Consider the following 15674-nt stretch of genomic DNA (forward strand, 5'->3'; position numbering starts at 1 on the left):
ACAAATACTCAAGAGGTTAGAGTGTTCTGAAAAACACCTAGAGAAAGGTAGTCCACGCTTATCTTGTCCGTAAGTTTAAATTGTTACTTGAGGCTCCCACCAGCTGAAAAAAGAGCAGGAGTCGGGACTAGTAAAAATGTACGTTTAAAATGACACTTCTGACTGTAAGCCCTTCTTTGCATTGGTATCAACAAGGTGAATGTCCGTAAGCGTGCCAAAGCTAACGGACGGGTGACTGGAGCCCAGCGGAGGCGATCACGCAGCACAGGAAAGGATGCGGGGAGGCCCCCTCTGCCACCCCACCCGCTGCCCCGCCTCCCCGCCCGCACGAGGAACCAAAGGTTGCCCTCAAATTTCTAACAGCCTCTCAGGGTTTTGAAAATTAAAGGTTTCCTAATTGAATGTGTTTCTGCAGCACAAACGGGATTTGGTGCTTTGCTGGACAGTTAAGATTTCATTTTTTTAACAATAGAAGAAAAAAAATTGGGTTTTTTTGCCTCATATCTGATCAGAAAGGAAGTGTCCTCATCCACTTTGAAGACTTAAAAACTTCAGAAATGTTATTTAATCTTAAAGGTAACATTTCCTCCGTATTAATTATCTATGTACATTCTGGAAACTCAACAGAGGTTTAACAGGTCAGAACAACCAATCCTAGATGCAGTAAATTCCCAGCATTTCTATTAAACAGCGTACTATATATTGCTTTTTACATTAAGTGAACAGACAGTGAAGGATATCCGTAAGTGGGGCCAGACGAATGCTGCCCCTAAGCCGTTTTAAAATTCTGTAAGATTTTGCACAATTTGTTAGGAAGGGAGACAAAGGAAAAAGAAGAAAGTGTTTATAATAGCTGGTTTCCCAGTCTTTTCTGTCTAACTCTGGCCTAGTTAAACTGACCTAACAATGCCATTTTTCTTCCTCTCAAAATCTGCAGTGGGGGAATCAAATGTGAAAGTAAGATCAATTCTGTTCCAAGACAGTAAATGAGTTTTAGATCAGACTTGTTTCAATTTATGGAGAGAACTCAACTATGCTGGCTTAAATGCATTCTTCCTCTAACTATGAAATTATATTACAGTGCTATAGAAAGAGTAAACTATCATTATTTTAATCCCAAATTTGTTTACAATCTAGCAGGAAGGAGAAAACCAATATGACTTGGGTCATAACTGTGCATTAAACTTTGTATTTTCATTCCTGTTAATTGCATAATTCCATTAAACCACACTATTTATTTTAATCTAAATTATATAATGTTTTCTGGAGAAAACTACTTCCATAAAAGTGATCATGATTTCATAGGAAGTAGCTGGGTTTTTCCATCACAGCGCTGACCAAACTATATGTTAATCTTAGAAGTTTTCTCCCGTTACACATAATTGTAACAAATACTCTTAAGCAGTTAGGACAACCTGTGACCTAAGTGACAGTGGAAGATGCACAATATCAATGAAATAACTCAAGTCAATGCAACTGCTTGCAGGGATCAAGGGTCACAACTTAACCTTCTCCATAGCACCGGTGTCTGAAATATAAACATATCCATACCAACAATGATGTGTATTTTATTCTCGACTGCTGCAAAAGCCATGTGAGCAATACAAAGTCTCAGGGCAGCCCAGCTATCTAAGATACCCCTGTCTCCCCAGGCTCTGTCACCCCAAAGATGCCTGTCCCCTCAACTGCGGTAGCACACCTATAGCCGGGTCTATGCTGCAGCTGATGTCATCGTCATTAGGCTCTTCACAGGGCAACCCTGTAATTGATTCAACCAGATTTATTTTTGAAGAAAATAAAACCTGAGCGACTGGGCACTACTGGAGCAAGAGGTTATGTTTGTGTGTACTTGAGCAGTTTTGAAGATGAAATCAAAGCTCTCCAAAGGCCAGGGCGTAGGGTAAAAACAGCTCCTTTTCTTTTTAGCTGTTGCTACACATTTTGAATTACAACCCATTCAAGCCATAGCTTGAAACAAAGACTCTGGCAATAACATCTCTTATGCTAAACTGGTAACTACAGCAACAGCAAGATAACCACACCAGCAGCGATTAGTTTTCCAACACATAGATCTCTGAACCAGCTTACGACAGTGTCAGCCCAGTGCCCGTGCTGATGGATTGCTTCCCTGGCCGCAGCTAGCTGTGTTAAGACAGGTTGCAATTGTACTTCTAGACAACGTGCCATCATCTTTATGCTGAGGGGGACACAAGGACTAGCTGAAGGACTGACTGAAGGAGTTGGGTCTCTGCTCCTTGGAGAAGAGAAGGCTCAGGATGACCTCATCACAATGTTCCCATACTTAAAGGGCAGCTACACAGAGGACAGAGGCTCTCTCTTCACAAGGAGCCACACAGAGAAGACAAGCAGCAATGAGTACAAGGTTTCATATTGACATAAGAGGTTTGTTGTTTTGTGTTTTTTTTTTTTTTTTTTCCCAATGAGAACAATCATTCACTGGAACAACCTCCCCAGGGACATGGCGGAGTCCCCATCGCTGCAGGTTTTCAACATGTGACTGCACAGGGTGGTAGATAATCTAACCTCGGCTCCCTTTCCCACAAAGGGTCAGACCAGACGATCTTTCAAGGTCCCTTCCAACCTGGGCTGCTCTGTCATTCTGTAATTTTTACTGCTGTTCTCCAGAGCAATTTATTCCAATCAGCTGCAGACCATCATCTCAGAGATGATCCCCAATACGATACTCCAGTCATACACGTTTGAGTTGATTACGTGCCCCTATGCTATGACATTTCACAAGAATGAACACAAATGCTTATAAAACATAAAATTAAAGAAATCTGATGTTAACAAGGGATGTATATATGTAAACAATTTTCTTTCTTTCTTTTTTTTTTTTTACATTGTAAGTACTAAGTACAGCCAGTTGCACAGTGACACAACTCTGTTGCCTATATGGAAAGAGCACATATATGATGAAAAGTTGGGAAATAACACTGATACAGTGTATGTAAAATAAAACACTTCAAAATTTATAGTCATACATATGCACTCACATATGTGTGAAGACAGGACATGCCACTTTGGATTAGATGAAAGACCGCTCACCTAATCTTACCACCATGAGCCACTGACCTAGCAGCTAGTACAAAAGTTCCTGCTGTAGACAAGTAGATAGGGGAACTGCCCCAAAATCCCCAGGCTCCCACTCCCTAACCGTCAGCAGGCTGGACTGCGTTAAGGGTTATACCCTTCAACATACCCTACGTTTACTGCAGTTTTCACTACTCCTTGTTATTCCACAAATGCTTAACCCTACTTACATCTTTAAGCAACGAGCTCCCCAGGCCAGCCCAATGTCCTTGGTGCTGGAGCAGCTCAGGGAGCCTGGGGGAAGAGCCAGAAGGAAGAGCCAGAAGGAAAAGGGGAGCCCTGGCAGCACCCTGAAGTGACTGTGTTCCTAAAGCTCACGTGGCTCTGGCAGCAGGAGTGCAAGTTGAGATCAGAGCCCTCCTGCTTGGCTGCTGTTTCGACATGCAGCTGGTACTTCTCTGAAGAACAAGGGCAACAAAAAGACAACTACGATTTTCACATGTTTCTTACTCAGCAAATCCCACCTTCTTCCCAATGAGTGCAAAAGCTCGCAGCAAAGACTATTAATTAGAAAAAAGGTCAAGAGAAACTCCAAAATAGTTAAATAATTTCCAATAGTTATAATCCTAAGCATTGATCAACCCATCCATTGTAAATCCAAATCTCTGCTAGCTGCCTCAAAAATGGTATTACGCCATTTTTTTTTGGTATATTTTCTCTCATGTTTCTCCTTCCCAAAATGACTAAGTCTAATGTCTCACAAGTGTTTTCCTGGGTTTGCAATTATCCTTATTCTCTCCTATTCTTTTAAGGTAAGGATGCTTGGCTTAGCATCTGCAACCCTAATGAAGGAATAATGTTAATCTGTATGAACTAAATTAGTTTCTGAGTTTCTCTTCATCTCACTCATTACAAAGGCAAGCACAGGCGGATTTATTGACTCGTCACAGCTTACAAAGCAGCAGTTCATAAAAGTTATTCTGAAGTGTTCTTTTTAAACATGCAAACTATTGATTGACAATGTTTGGGCACTATTTTCTTAGATACAGACACTGAACAGCAAAAAGCATATGTAGTTTGGCTTTCCCATTTGACACGTGAAGATACGTATTTTAAGCTGGCAACATTGCCTGTAGATAACGTAATGGAATCCTCAAATGCACTATTGTCTGCTGGTTGTTTAAGCCCTCTGTAACTTTTAAATACAACTTACCTGCCGTGTCCAACACTAACTCTAGAGGCAATGTTAATTTAAGAGCAGGTATCAGCGATATAAAACATAGCAAAATAAAACTACGAATTCTTTTGGGGAAAGAATTCCTCTCTTCCCTTTAGCACAGCTATTGCAGCTTGAACACCTGTGACCAATATGGAATGATAATCTAGACTTTGTGCACGATCTGTCTCACTAAAGACCGTTATTGCTTGTTGTGCCATCAATGGCACTCAGCGCATTTCATCAGCCTCCCAACCGGTTGGCTATTTGTTCAAAATGGAAATTGTAATCAGATTCCAATACAGAGGACCCTTTTGCCACCCACATCAGGAAGGAAAGAATGAATCTCAGAAAATACGCTCGATCACAATGGTCTACGGCCAGAAAACGTCTATTGCAATTATGAACCACAGCTGCAAAATATAAAAATCATCTAGCACAGCAAACACGTAAGCATCCCTGCTTTCAGTTCACTTTGTCACCTGGCCCTGGGGCTGAAGTTATACCTTCCCTCAGATATGCTTATACTGGCAGCATCAGTTCTCTCTCTCTGACAATAAACTTCTTTAAAGAAAATAAGCAAAATAGCTGTATAAACAAAAAAAGTAATATATATTTCTCTGAATTTCCCACCTAAATGCAAAGATTGACATTACAGAAACTGCTTTTAAATATTCAGATACTTCTAGGCAAGGACTGTTGACAAAGACAGTCCCTCCGGGAGGCGGTGGGGAGAGGCGAGTCCAAGTGATGGAGTGGGTCCCATGTGCTGCTGCCTTGGGGTGACACACTGCCCTACCCTGGCACGTCTGCTCAGCACCGAGAAACACTTGCCACCGGTCTGCGATCTTTATGTAAATGCTGCTTCTAAGGAGTGCAAACGCTGCATATGCACTCGCAAACACGTAGAAATGAAAAAAACCCATTTAAATTAATCCTGGTACATCCTGCTAGCCCGATACTACATTCACTCGGGCAGGTATTCTCATCTTGAGCTACAGCTGCGTCCTGTACATACATTTCCCTCAGGACATTAAAACACATGACTGCAAGCCTGAAGTCATAAGAGTTTAAATGAGGAATTCTGCACCTCACAAACACTGTGAGGTTCTCAGCAATGTTACGTATCTCACCCCGGCTCGAGGAGGGGCTGCAAAGGGCAACGAGAATGGCACTATCATGGGACTGGACCTAAGCCCAAAGGGTTGATCCCTCAGGTGCCCCGTGCAACACAAGGCACTTGGTGTTGCAAGGCACATTTCAGAGAATTAGGGGCTGAAGTGAGACATGACTAGATCAGGGAAGGGGTCCTCAGAAGGGAGCTCTTGCATCTGGACCAAAAAGAGAATCCCACTTTAATTGCCTCTCACCATAAACGCCAGATTGCCAAAAGTGACAGGGGCTCTGCCGTCTGTACCTTTCCGTCAGACGTCAACGTGCTCCCTACACCTGTCCAACCATCCGTTGTCACAAGAACTGCAGGAAATGAAAATCTCTGACTCTGGTGGCATCAGTAGTGTTTTCAAAGGGTACTAGGGGACGGCAAGCTCAGACCAGCAGCAAAACCATACACATTTTGTTTTCTTAGGAAATTACTAATGTGCGTATCTCCTGTGATACTCTGTGTTCAAACAGATAACCGAGTTACCCTCACTTACTTCTACACGAAAAGCTTCTGTTGGTTTTCTGTAAAATGGGAATAATATTATCACTTTAAGTTTTAAACACCCTCACTCACATCTGACACATTTGCAGAGCAGTATTTTCAGGATATTTGCTACTAGACCAAACCTTTTACCTTAAACCAACCCTCCCCAAGACCTGCAAGCACTCAGCAACATGTTGGCAAAGCGGACCCAAGTCCTGCCAAGGGAAGAGCGAGGGAGACGGGGATCAACCTTTGGAGCTTGGCACGGGGCCTGCGGGGCAGCCAGGGTAGGCTGGTAGCCAGCCAGGCACCCACCCACGGCCCCACGCAGGCTCGGCTCTCCCTCGGGCACCTTCCCAAGCCCCCTGCATTGGGTTTAGCCTCCCCCCGCCCCAGCTCACCAGGCTTTGCTGTCTGCTCGCACACAGTGGCACGCCAGGTCCTGCGGTGCTGCTGCCCCACGAGCAGCCTGGAAAAACCAGGCTGTTTTGGCTCCTTTCGCATGAGAAGAAAATGTGAATGTTCTCTGGTGGAGGTGTTTGCATTTTGCCCAGTATTTCATACGACAGCCTGTGCTCAAATATTTGGAAACAGAAGGCAGATGGAGACAAGGTCCATGGACACAAACGCGGTTATGGACAGCCATCACCAAGACATTTCTTGGCAGGTCTGACACACTCCTGGGGAACGATCCGGGCTGGTCTAAGCAGCCTACAGGACCCTGGAAAGCTGAAGTTTGAGAAAAAAATACAGTATCTTGAATTTTTATTACCCCCAAACGTGGTAGCAGTCTCAAAGCTGAGTCTTCACTTAGAGAGGCATACGGACTGGTGGAAAACACAACTGATGGGGACTTGTTTGGTGCTGAGGCTTCCTCATAGTCCAAACACAGAGAGAGATTTTTAGTTTGCCGAGATACAGCCCAATACAATAGCCAGAATATTAAATATGCAAAAAAGAAATCTCTGATTAAAAATACATAATTCAAATCACTCATCCCCCACAGGATTTGGGGAAAATGGTGAATAAAATTTTCAAGATTTTATTTTGTTGCTAAAGCCAAAAACCAGATTTAAATTAGGGCACAGTATCTGTCACAAAGATTGACTGTTTTCTGCCATACAGATTGACTATTTTTTCTAAATATTATCTCTGAGTCTAAGATATAGATTTTCATAAACCACCATTTTTCCACTTCTTTTTTTTTTTTCCTTCAGGGATAAAATTCTGCTCGAGACACTGATCTAATCACACCAACCCAAGGAAAAAAGCACACTTTAGACTTACTAGTACACAGGATCCATGTAAATCTGAGTAGCTTTCTGCATAACCGATATAAAAATACAGCCACCAAAACAGTACGCATGGCTGGCAGGCTCATTATCAACAATAAAATCAGTTATTTGCTTTAATCATGCTGTTGTGGTTTTGGTTTTGTTTAAATTAAGTTACTCAGCCCGTTTGCCTAATTTGCTCTGAAAGGCTGCTGTTCAGGTGCTCAACTGATTTATTGCTTCTGTAAGCGATGATCCCGAGCGCTCGCTCATCTGTATTAATTGCTGCCGCTAGCTCAGCCTATCCGCGCTGCAGTAGGTGCATACAATTAGCGGGGAGCGACCTCCTCCTCGCTGGAGCGGCAACTTAAAGATTTTCACAATCTAGAACTAATGGATCAAAAGACATTAGAAAGGGTTTCAAGGTAGGTGATGGAGCAAAAAAATCCCGTGCTCACCAAGAGTCTCAAATTTATCCTGTGTTAAATTCTATTATCAGCTGAGATATATTTGGGATACTATACAAAAATCTGTAACGCTGGAAACCCCAATTTAACAAACCACGTGAAATACCTGACTGCACACCCCAAGTAATCTTGTGCTTGCTTACTTTTTGTGTGCCTACATATGCATAAAAATGGATTGCAAAGCCACAGCGCATCTAGAAAGGTAAACCTCTCTCTAACATACGCAGACACAACTCTAGGAGCAATAGAACTGTTGGGAAGATAAATACCTTGCTTAGGACAGGCATTCATAGGCTGCCGCGATGAGACTTTTAGAAGACACTGCTGAGTGGTGAAGCCTGACTATCAGGCAGTAAATAATGCAAAAGAGCAAAAATCCCAAACTGCGGAAAATAACAACGTGCGATACCTCATCCACTTTGTACAGCAGCGGTCCCTTACTAGAACTAGAGACCTGACCGGCAATCCTTATCACAGGCTGCTTACCCTCTCCCACCCTCCTCCACTTCCAGCCCCGCTCTGGCGCTGCCCAGCTCACCCCCAGCGGGTTTTGCCCTCATCTTCAGGTCTGACAGATATCCCTGGGAGAGGACAGAAAAGGACAAGGTGGACACACACCTAACACAAAGCTCCTTCCTTAATGGCAAATCCTTACTTTAAACATAGATGTGCTAAATTTCCAATGTTATTGAAATTCTACTTTGAAATATAAAGATTTTCTTTATCCTAACATAATGATTGTTATGGCTGAGGGTTTCCAGAGACATGGCTGAACAGTCCAAAGGTGTAACATTTTACAAACACGGTTCCGTAATGGGAAAAAGTGTCTTAACACCAGGCAGTACAGACCTACACAACTATGCAGACAGGCATATTTTTATTTCTGTCCAGAAATTTCACTTGCTCCCCGACTTCTGCCCAACAGGCACGAAGGTCAGTTGCTATGAATATGGGACATCATAATTAAAAAATGAAAAATGGTAGCATGAGTCTGCCACAGGAACCTAACCACTGGCTAGCTTGTTTAATCCAGAAACCAGCAAAACTGGAGTGACTGCCATGGATTATGCAATGTGGAAACCCTAAAATTGGCTTTGGAAGGAAGTACGTACACGTGGCCTGCAAAAACAGTACCAGAAACTCAATGCCGTGAACATGCTGTCGCATATGACACTGACTGAGTTAAAGGGCAAAACGCTTATCATTAATAACTATATTGACGGCAGATGCTTTGAAAAATACCCTGCATTAACAACAAAAGCAAGTATTTTCATATTCAGGACAGAACAGTCACTCAGATTTATCAGCCCATTAACTTTATAAACACAGCATTAGCTGCGGTTTAAGTGTGATGTGGTGCATCTGTAATGAGAAATTCTTTGGGTGGCATTTTATAATTAAATATCTCATGAACTATTTGTAAGGTCAAGAGAGATTAATGCAAGATGTCAGGCAAGGTCACCGTGTGGATTTCTAGAGAATTCCACCCTCTCAAAGAGGCATTATCACAACTACTATTTTCTTAAATACAGTAAGTCACAACGTGCACAATTTATACAGCAAAAACTCCGCGTGCATTAATAGTATAAATGCAGAAGTGATTTGTTTTGATGACTTGTTTTGAAATAGGGAATATTGTGGCTTTAGGCCACATGCAAATTTTCTCATTACTTTGGATAACTCAACAGCATACAGTGTCAGAATGTGGTAACAAAACATGATGATTATAAAGGTATCGCACCTTAGACTGACGGGGAGAAGAGGAACCATCTGAAGTGGTTTCTGGACACGCTGTTGTACCGGCAGCAAGCTGCAGCAGCTCCCAGCTCTCCCCCACCCCAGCATCCCCCGGCGCGAGAGGGGGGAAGCAAGCATCCCCGGCAGCGAGCGTGGGGAAGCAGCTCCCCTCGCTCCGGGAGCAGCCACCCGGCACCAGGCTTCAGTCAGCACGTACCACATGCCACGGCACCAGCCAGTCAAATATACAACTTGAAACGGAGGAAACCCAGTCATTTAACTAAGGGTTGCTGGTTCACACCATCACCTAGGTCCTACAGCCAGCTTTCGCAAGACCAGGCTACACCTTGTCAACTCTGTATCTGTTCTAAAACGCCAAAAATATTTTCTGTGTCATTGGAAAACAAAGCAATAACCTGTATGTATTTTAGTATGGTGTCTGAAAGTCATAATAGAACACATGTCAAAGAAAAAACATGTCTGAGCACGTACTAGGAATTTTGCTTTTCCTTGTTCAAAGAACTGAAATTCTGAACAACTGTCCAGTTTTCAAACTAATTCCTTCTGCAGTATTACATATGTGGAGTAAAAACGAGATTGGCCTTTTAACAAGCATGATCATATAAAGAAAAAAACCATCCTGAGAACAGCATTTCCTGGCAAGCAATATTCCCATTTTTGGCAAGCCTTCACCTATCCTGCCTCCCTTTCGGAGGCACCTTGCTGCGGGACAGTCCCCACACCAGTGTGCTGCGGACCACATTCACAGAAGACCGGAGTAGACCTCCAACTGCCAACAACAGTCTGGGACACCACGCCAACACCCTTCTACTTTATCCCGATCCGAAGAACCCGCTCTAGGTGTGATGTGGCGCAGGTGGCTATGGTGGAAATGCCACAAACCAAAGCTCTTTCCAAGATTTGCTGTCAGAGGTACTGGTGTAATATGCTCTGCTTGAGCAAAATATCTGAGAAAATAGTAACTTCTCACCTCTGCGGAAATGTGACATTGTACTGTGGGTTCAGGACAGGTCACACCAGCAAGACAGCAATACTGACTTACATCAAACTCGTGTAGTAAGGAAGGACTGTATGTGAAAAGTGATGAAAAAGATCAAGTTTACTGCTAATGCCATCATCAACCAAAGCATAACCCAGTATCTCCTGTACCTTTTTCCTCCAACTAGTCTTTATTTCTGATCTTCCTCTGGCTCTTCATCTATTTCAGATATTACTTCACAGCCTCAAATTAAATTTTCAGCTTTTAACATGTCAAGCTTTGTCTACACTGAAGACACAGTCAGCCAGACAGTTGTGCAGTGTTTCTGAGATAATGATTAATAGGCGTTCAACGCCAGAGTTTATAAAACTGTGCTAAGCTTTATGTAACAAAAATAACATGCAAATGGATAAACAAAGACACTGACAGAAAGAACTTGTGAGGATCAAAGATGGGCCCAAGCGTCTTAGTTATGCTTCTGACAAAGCAACACCACCAACGATGGGCTCACATCAGACCTACACAACTGTGAGAACGGCAAAGACAAGGCACTGGTGATGGAAATGATCCATGATAAAGAAGCCTAAAAGACAAACAAAGCTTATTTTGACTCAAATATCAGTCTGCAGAGATGGAAAGGTGGACTCAGCCTTCCACTGTAACAGAAAACCAGGGAAGAACCTGTCTTGACCACCTGAGGACAGACAATCCCTTCTGCTGGCGCATCCAGAGACATGGGAAAGTCTTCTCCCTCCTTTCATTTCCTGTTACCATTTGAAGAGACAAATAGCTTTGAAACTTAAAATGGGCAATAATGCAGAACACACGAGAAAACAGATATACAAATAACACCCCAATAACTCCAGTTAAAAAAACCCAAACAACAAAAAACCAAAAAACCACAAGTATTTAAAGCAGAGCTCCATATACCTCCAAGAAACTGTAAAACAAGAGGAAGCAGAGAATTGCAAGACTTTTTATTTCAGTTTGCAAAGGGCTGACAGAATCATCTTGTTTACCAAAGCAATGGATCTGCAAATGAGTTATATGGAGATGTCAGCTGAAAAAAATGACAGACCTTTCCCCAGGTTTCTCAGAAACATGACTTGGTTTGTCAAGTGCTGCACAGCCAACCCTACATTTCCATACTGTCACAACCAGGACTGCGCATTTTTCAAATGCGAGCACTGTGCTGTGTATGCACTCTCTCAACCAGCCTTCCTTTGCCTTCCAAAAACCAGTGGAAGAAGCACCACGCTTCATGGAAGGTGAATTTCGGCCATCTACTGTGTGGAAGATGGAGGCTGTGCCCACACCAGTGACTTTAGCAGTGCTCCAGGATGTTCTCGAGCCCCTGAACGTGTTCTTCTGCAATTCAGTTGAAGTGGCTGCTAGCTCAGTGCTGCTGGGTGCCCGCTCACACCCTCCTGCACAACTCCTGGCATGGCTCAGGGCTGCGTGGGCAACGGACCATTCCCCGCGGGCAGGATGCATGCCACTACCTTCTCTAAAGGCTCAGGGAATTTAGCAGCATGGGTGCAAACCATCCCCGGTTAATGGCCCTCAACAGAAGGGAATGGTCTACAATATGTTTAATCTATTAGTACAGTAATAAAGCTGTGTTTATCTATTATTGTTATAGTATTACATTGCCATGTAACTAAAAAGGCAGCACTTTCCCTGCACTTCATAAAATAAAAATATAAAATTTATCATCATTACCTACATATTTTATAGGAAAATGAGTTAGAATAAAAAATTACTAGAAAAAAATCAGAATGAGTTTTGCAGCTTTTCTCTCCAGAAGTCTTTGTAGCCTGATACAGACTGGGAACGAGACTACTTTCCAGCACAAAGAAGCAGAAACACAAGAAAAGAGACCAAGACAAAGCATGTCCTCAATCAGGCTGTAGCAGAGAAGGCCTTCAAGGGACAGAATACTGCTCTGAGAGACACACATCTCCTCCAAATCATTTTCAGGTTTGATGCACTGAACAGCGCACTGTGGAAGTAAGCCTGTACAGCGCATGTAACCAGGGCTCCAGAGAGGACAGTCCCTCTCTCTTATCATTACTACCAGGCCTCCCCCGTAATAGCTTTGAGCTGAGACAATACGCTGCTTTTCAATTATTTGTGTTTTTCACTTTCCCTCAAATGCGCTTGGGCATCAGGTGAAGACTGAACTAGTGCAGGAGGAGAAATCCACTGCTGTGGAATTCTTTTGTAACTAATCAGATAGTGGATGGTTTTTCAAGCAACACTGGCCATGAGTCTGTAGTGCTTCAGAGAGATCTTACAGAGATGACAAAGGGGACTTTTGCCAGCCTCCACATAAGACAAACAAATACCAGCATTCTCAGGAACCCGGCCAAAATAATGGTATGAATCAGGGCACCGCTGCTGCATTTGCTTCCACTACATTTTGCACTATTAACATCAAAGAGTCAATGCACAGATATGTAACCATCTTCGGTAAGATCATATTTACTGTCCATACTAAGGATAATTACATCAGCGCTACAGTACTAATTTTAACAGGATCAGACTGTTACATTTTATACAGCATATCTTGAATTCCACCATTTTCCATGAAATTCATCCGTCTGATTTTTACATCGGACATTTTGCATGCTTCTACACACACTCCTCCTCACCAAGTACGTTTTTCTATAGCCTACTGATCAACACCCCAAAATGTAGGTGTGTGAAGTAAGCAAACTCGCCAGTGCTCAGTTACAGGGGGAACGACTCCACCAAGAGCAAGACCTACCAAGCGCTGAAAGTGAAGGTTAGTTGATGGAGGAGGCAGGATGAGCGCTGATAGTCTCCTCCCCCTTTCTCTACTAACACAAGCAACGTTTTCAGGATCAAAAAAAAAAAAGAAAAAAAAGGAAAAAAAGAAGAACAAATTGCATAAGTGCAGTCTGAAATGCAAGTGTTTTGGTTTAACTGGGAGGAGAATAAAGGACGTCAGAGTTTCACCAGAAGAGCTGGCCGATGCCAGAAAGCGCCAGACTGGTTCTCCCCCGCGGTCGGTGCCTCCCTCCCAGCAGCACCACTGCAAACCCCACACCCAGTCCCCAGCTCCACCGCGCCATTCTGCTTGCTCTGTCAGCACTGATTTCTTGGCAACCTCTTACTGTGGCGTTGCTTATTGTACATTCAAAATTGCTAATCCTTATCTTTTCCAGTGAAAGGATATTTTAAATGAACTGGTTTGTACTGAAAGGTAAATAACACCCCCTTCTCCCTGCCCCCAATACTGGAGACAAGGGAAAACAGTATTCAGGATACTCACAGGTATGCCTTGCCAAGGAATAATTAGATCCACCGCTAGTCAAACCAAATCCCTCGGGAATCTGACTGGAACTACGTGGCCGAGTGAGAAGTTTTGGAGGTTCGATTTCAGCTCCAAATTCCGCCCCGATCACTCCCAGCAGGACGATGGCCGTGGCTTGTTTCCGTCGCTCTTCATAGGACGTAGATATTTTTTTCATTTGTGGGAGACCAGAGAGACAACCTAAAATGAAAAGTAACAAATATGAGAAAAATCAAAACCAGAGTTGATCTTTAATACTCCAAACAACACTGTGTTTCCCAGAGAAAATAAAAGATGTTTCCGTTTAAATTAAATCAAATCTTCAGGACTGTTACTGCCCTTACCGGGATTTTCGGCTGGTGCAGATGATTTCATTTTAGTTCTCAAAACCTACAATACACAATAAAAGTCTAAATAGCACCTATTGCAAGGTCTGTCTTCAGTGAAACCCACCCATTCAAAAACTGTCAAGATCTGACAGGATAAGAAGAGCCACCAGAAGACTGTCTAATGTCAGAGTTTTATTTGTTCAGTTGATAAAAGATCTGTGGAACTCTGTGTTTGTCTAGTTTTTGTGAAAGGTAATTTTTGGTTTGCTTCTTGTTAATTTTAGATTTGCGTAACAAGCTGTAAATTTTTTTTTTTTTTTAAAGACGATGGATTTTTAGGATAACTTATTTGTATTATACAAACACATCTTTTTGTTCTAGGATCCATCATCACATTCAGATTCTTACTAAATTTTAGCATAACAGTATATGTCATTAAACCACACTAGTGTTTTTGTAACACTGAAATGTTACATATGGTATTTCAACATACATTCTTAAAAACACTGGAAAAAGCCTCACCGTATTATGAATTTGAAATAAAACTGAACTTTACAGCATTAGTGTAATACAGCCCAAAGATTTTGAATTTCACTAAGCAGATGGAGTTTGGTTTTTTGGAGTAAGGAAAGAAAATCTTAGAAGAAATTGCCTGGAATGAAAATACCATATTCATATACTCAGACGAGTACAGTTCACTTTTACCTATAACACTAATTCACAGCACACTAGGAAACGCCCTACCATATATTCTACAAAAATAATGAAGTCTTAATCCTTCTTACAGCAACTCCGCTGTTAAACCTTTGCTGAGAAGTCGAAAGGCACCACCTGGCACCGAATGCAACTCGTTGGGCTTGTGGATTAACGAAGGGTGAATTAGCGAGTTGCACTGGATGTCTCTCTCTGCTAATGACATTCACGTGACTCAATAGGAAAGAAAACATTACCTAGAAGAAAGCTAACCAAATTTTAGAACCTATGTTAGAAGACCATCCCACGCTGCAGCTGTGACAGCAATGTGCCAGCAAAAAGGGAGAGAAAAACAACAGAAAGCTTAACAATGGTAGGGGAGGGGGGGGGAAAAAAAAAAAGGAAAGAAAAAAATCAATAGTAACTGCCTTCAGAGGAAGAAGGATGAAAACAGGCTGTAACAGACAAAGCAAAAGACGTAACAGCTCTAATTGTTCAGCAATCGCTTATCCCACTCCCGCCATCTGCAGACACCACTTTACCACTTTCTCGTTACCGTTTGCACCTTACACCGCGCTGCCGCCTCTCCTCCCCAGCGCCCGGGGAGCACAAGGCCCGCAAGCGGGGCACGGCAGCCCACGCCGTAGCCTGGCACAGCCCCCTTCCTGGGGGTGCTCCCCGCTTCCTGGGGGTGCCCCCGCCGCAAATGACTGATGGCGGCTCCCTCCCGAAAAACGCCTCTAGCCCAGGTGCTCAGACAGAGCCCGGTGTGACATCTTATATCAAGATGAATTGGCACAAAGTCCTGATCCAAGATTGTTTTATACCATTTAATTTAGTTTCTTCCCCTGCTTGGATGAGCACAGCTCTGGTTATGGATTTCTATTCTAATGCGCTGCAGCAGGCGCGGGGAGCCGGCAGCGGAGGAGGTGCTGGG

The 15674-nt window shown here is 43.0% G+C and overlaps 1 protein-coding gene across 1 annotated transcript in view; it reads right to left on the reverse strand.

Moving 5' to 3' along the window:
- WDR7 (WD repeat domain 7) overlaps positions 1 to 15674 on the reverse strand; it is a gene marked incomplete at both ends in the record, with an annotated part of 88587 nt that overhangs the window by 25846 nt on the left and 47067 nt on the right. Inside the window, one exon of the mRNA XM_009697956.1 lies at positions 13695 to 13916. Coding sequence (XP_009696258.1) covers positions 13695 to 13916 — 222 coding nt within the window. The remainder of the gene's footprint in view (positions 1 to 13694; positions 13917 to 15674) is intronic.

Source organism: Cariama cristata, unplaced genomic scaffold, assembly GCF_000690535.1.
Source record: "Cariama cristata isolate BGI_N322 unplaced genomic scaffold, ASM69053v1 scaffold28483, whole genome shotgun sequence".
Classification (NCBI taxonomy): Eukaryota; Metazoa; Chordata; class Aves; order Cariamiformes; family Cariamidae; genus Cariama; species Cariama cristata.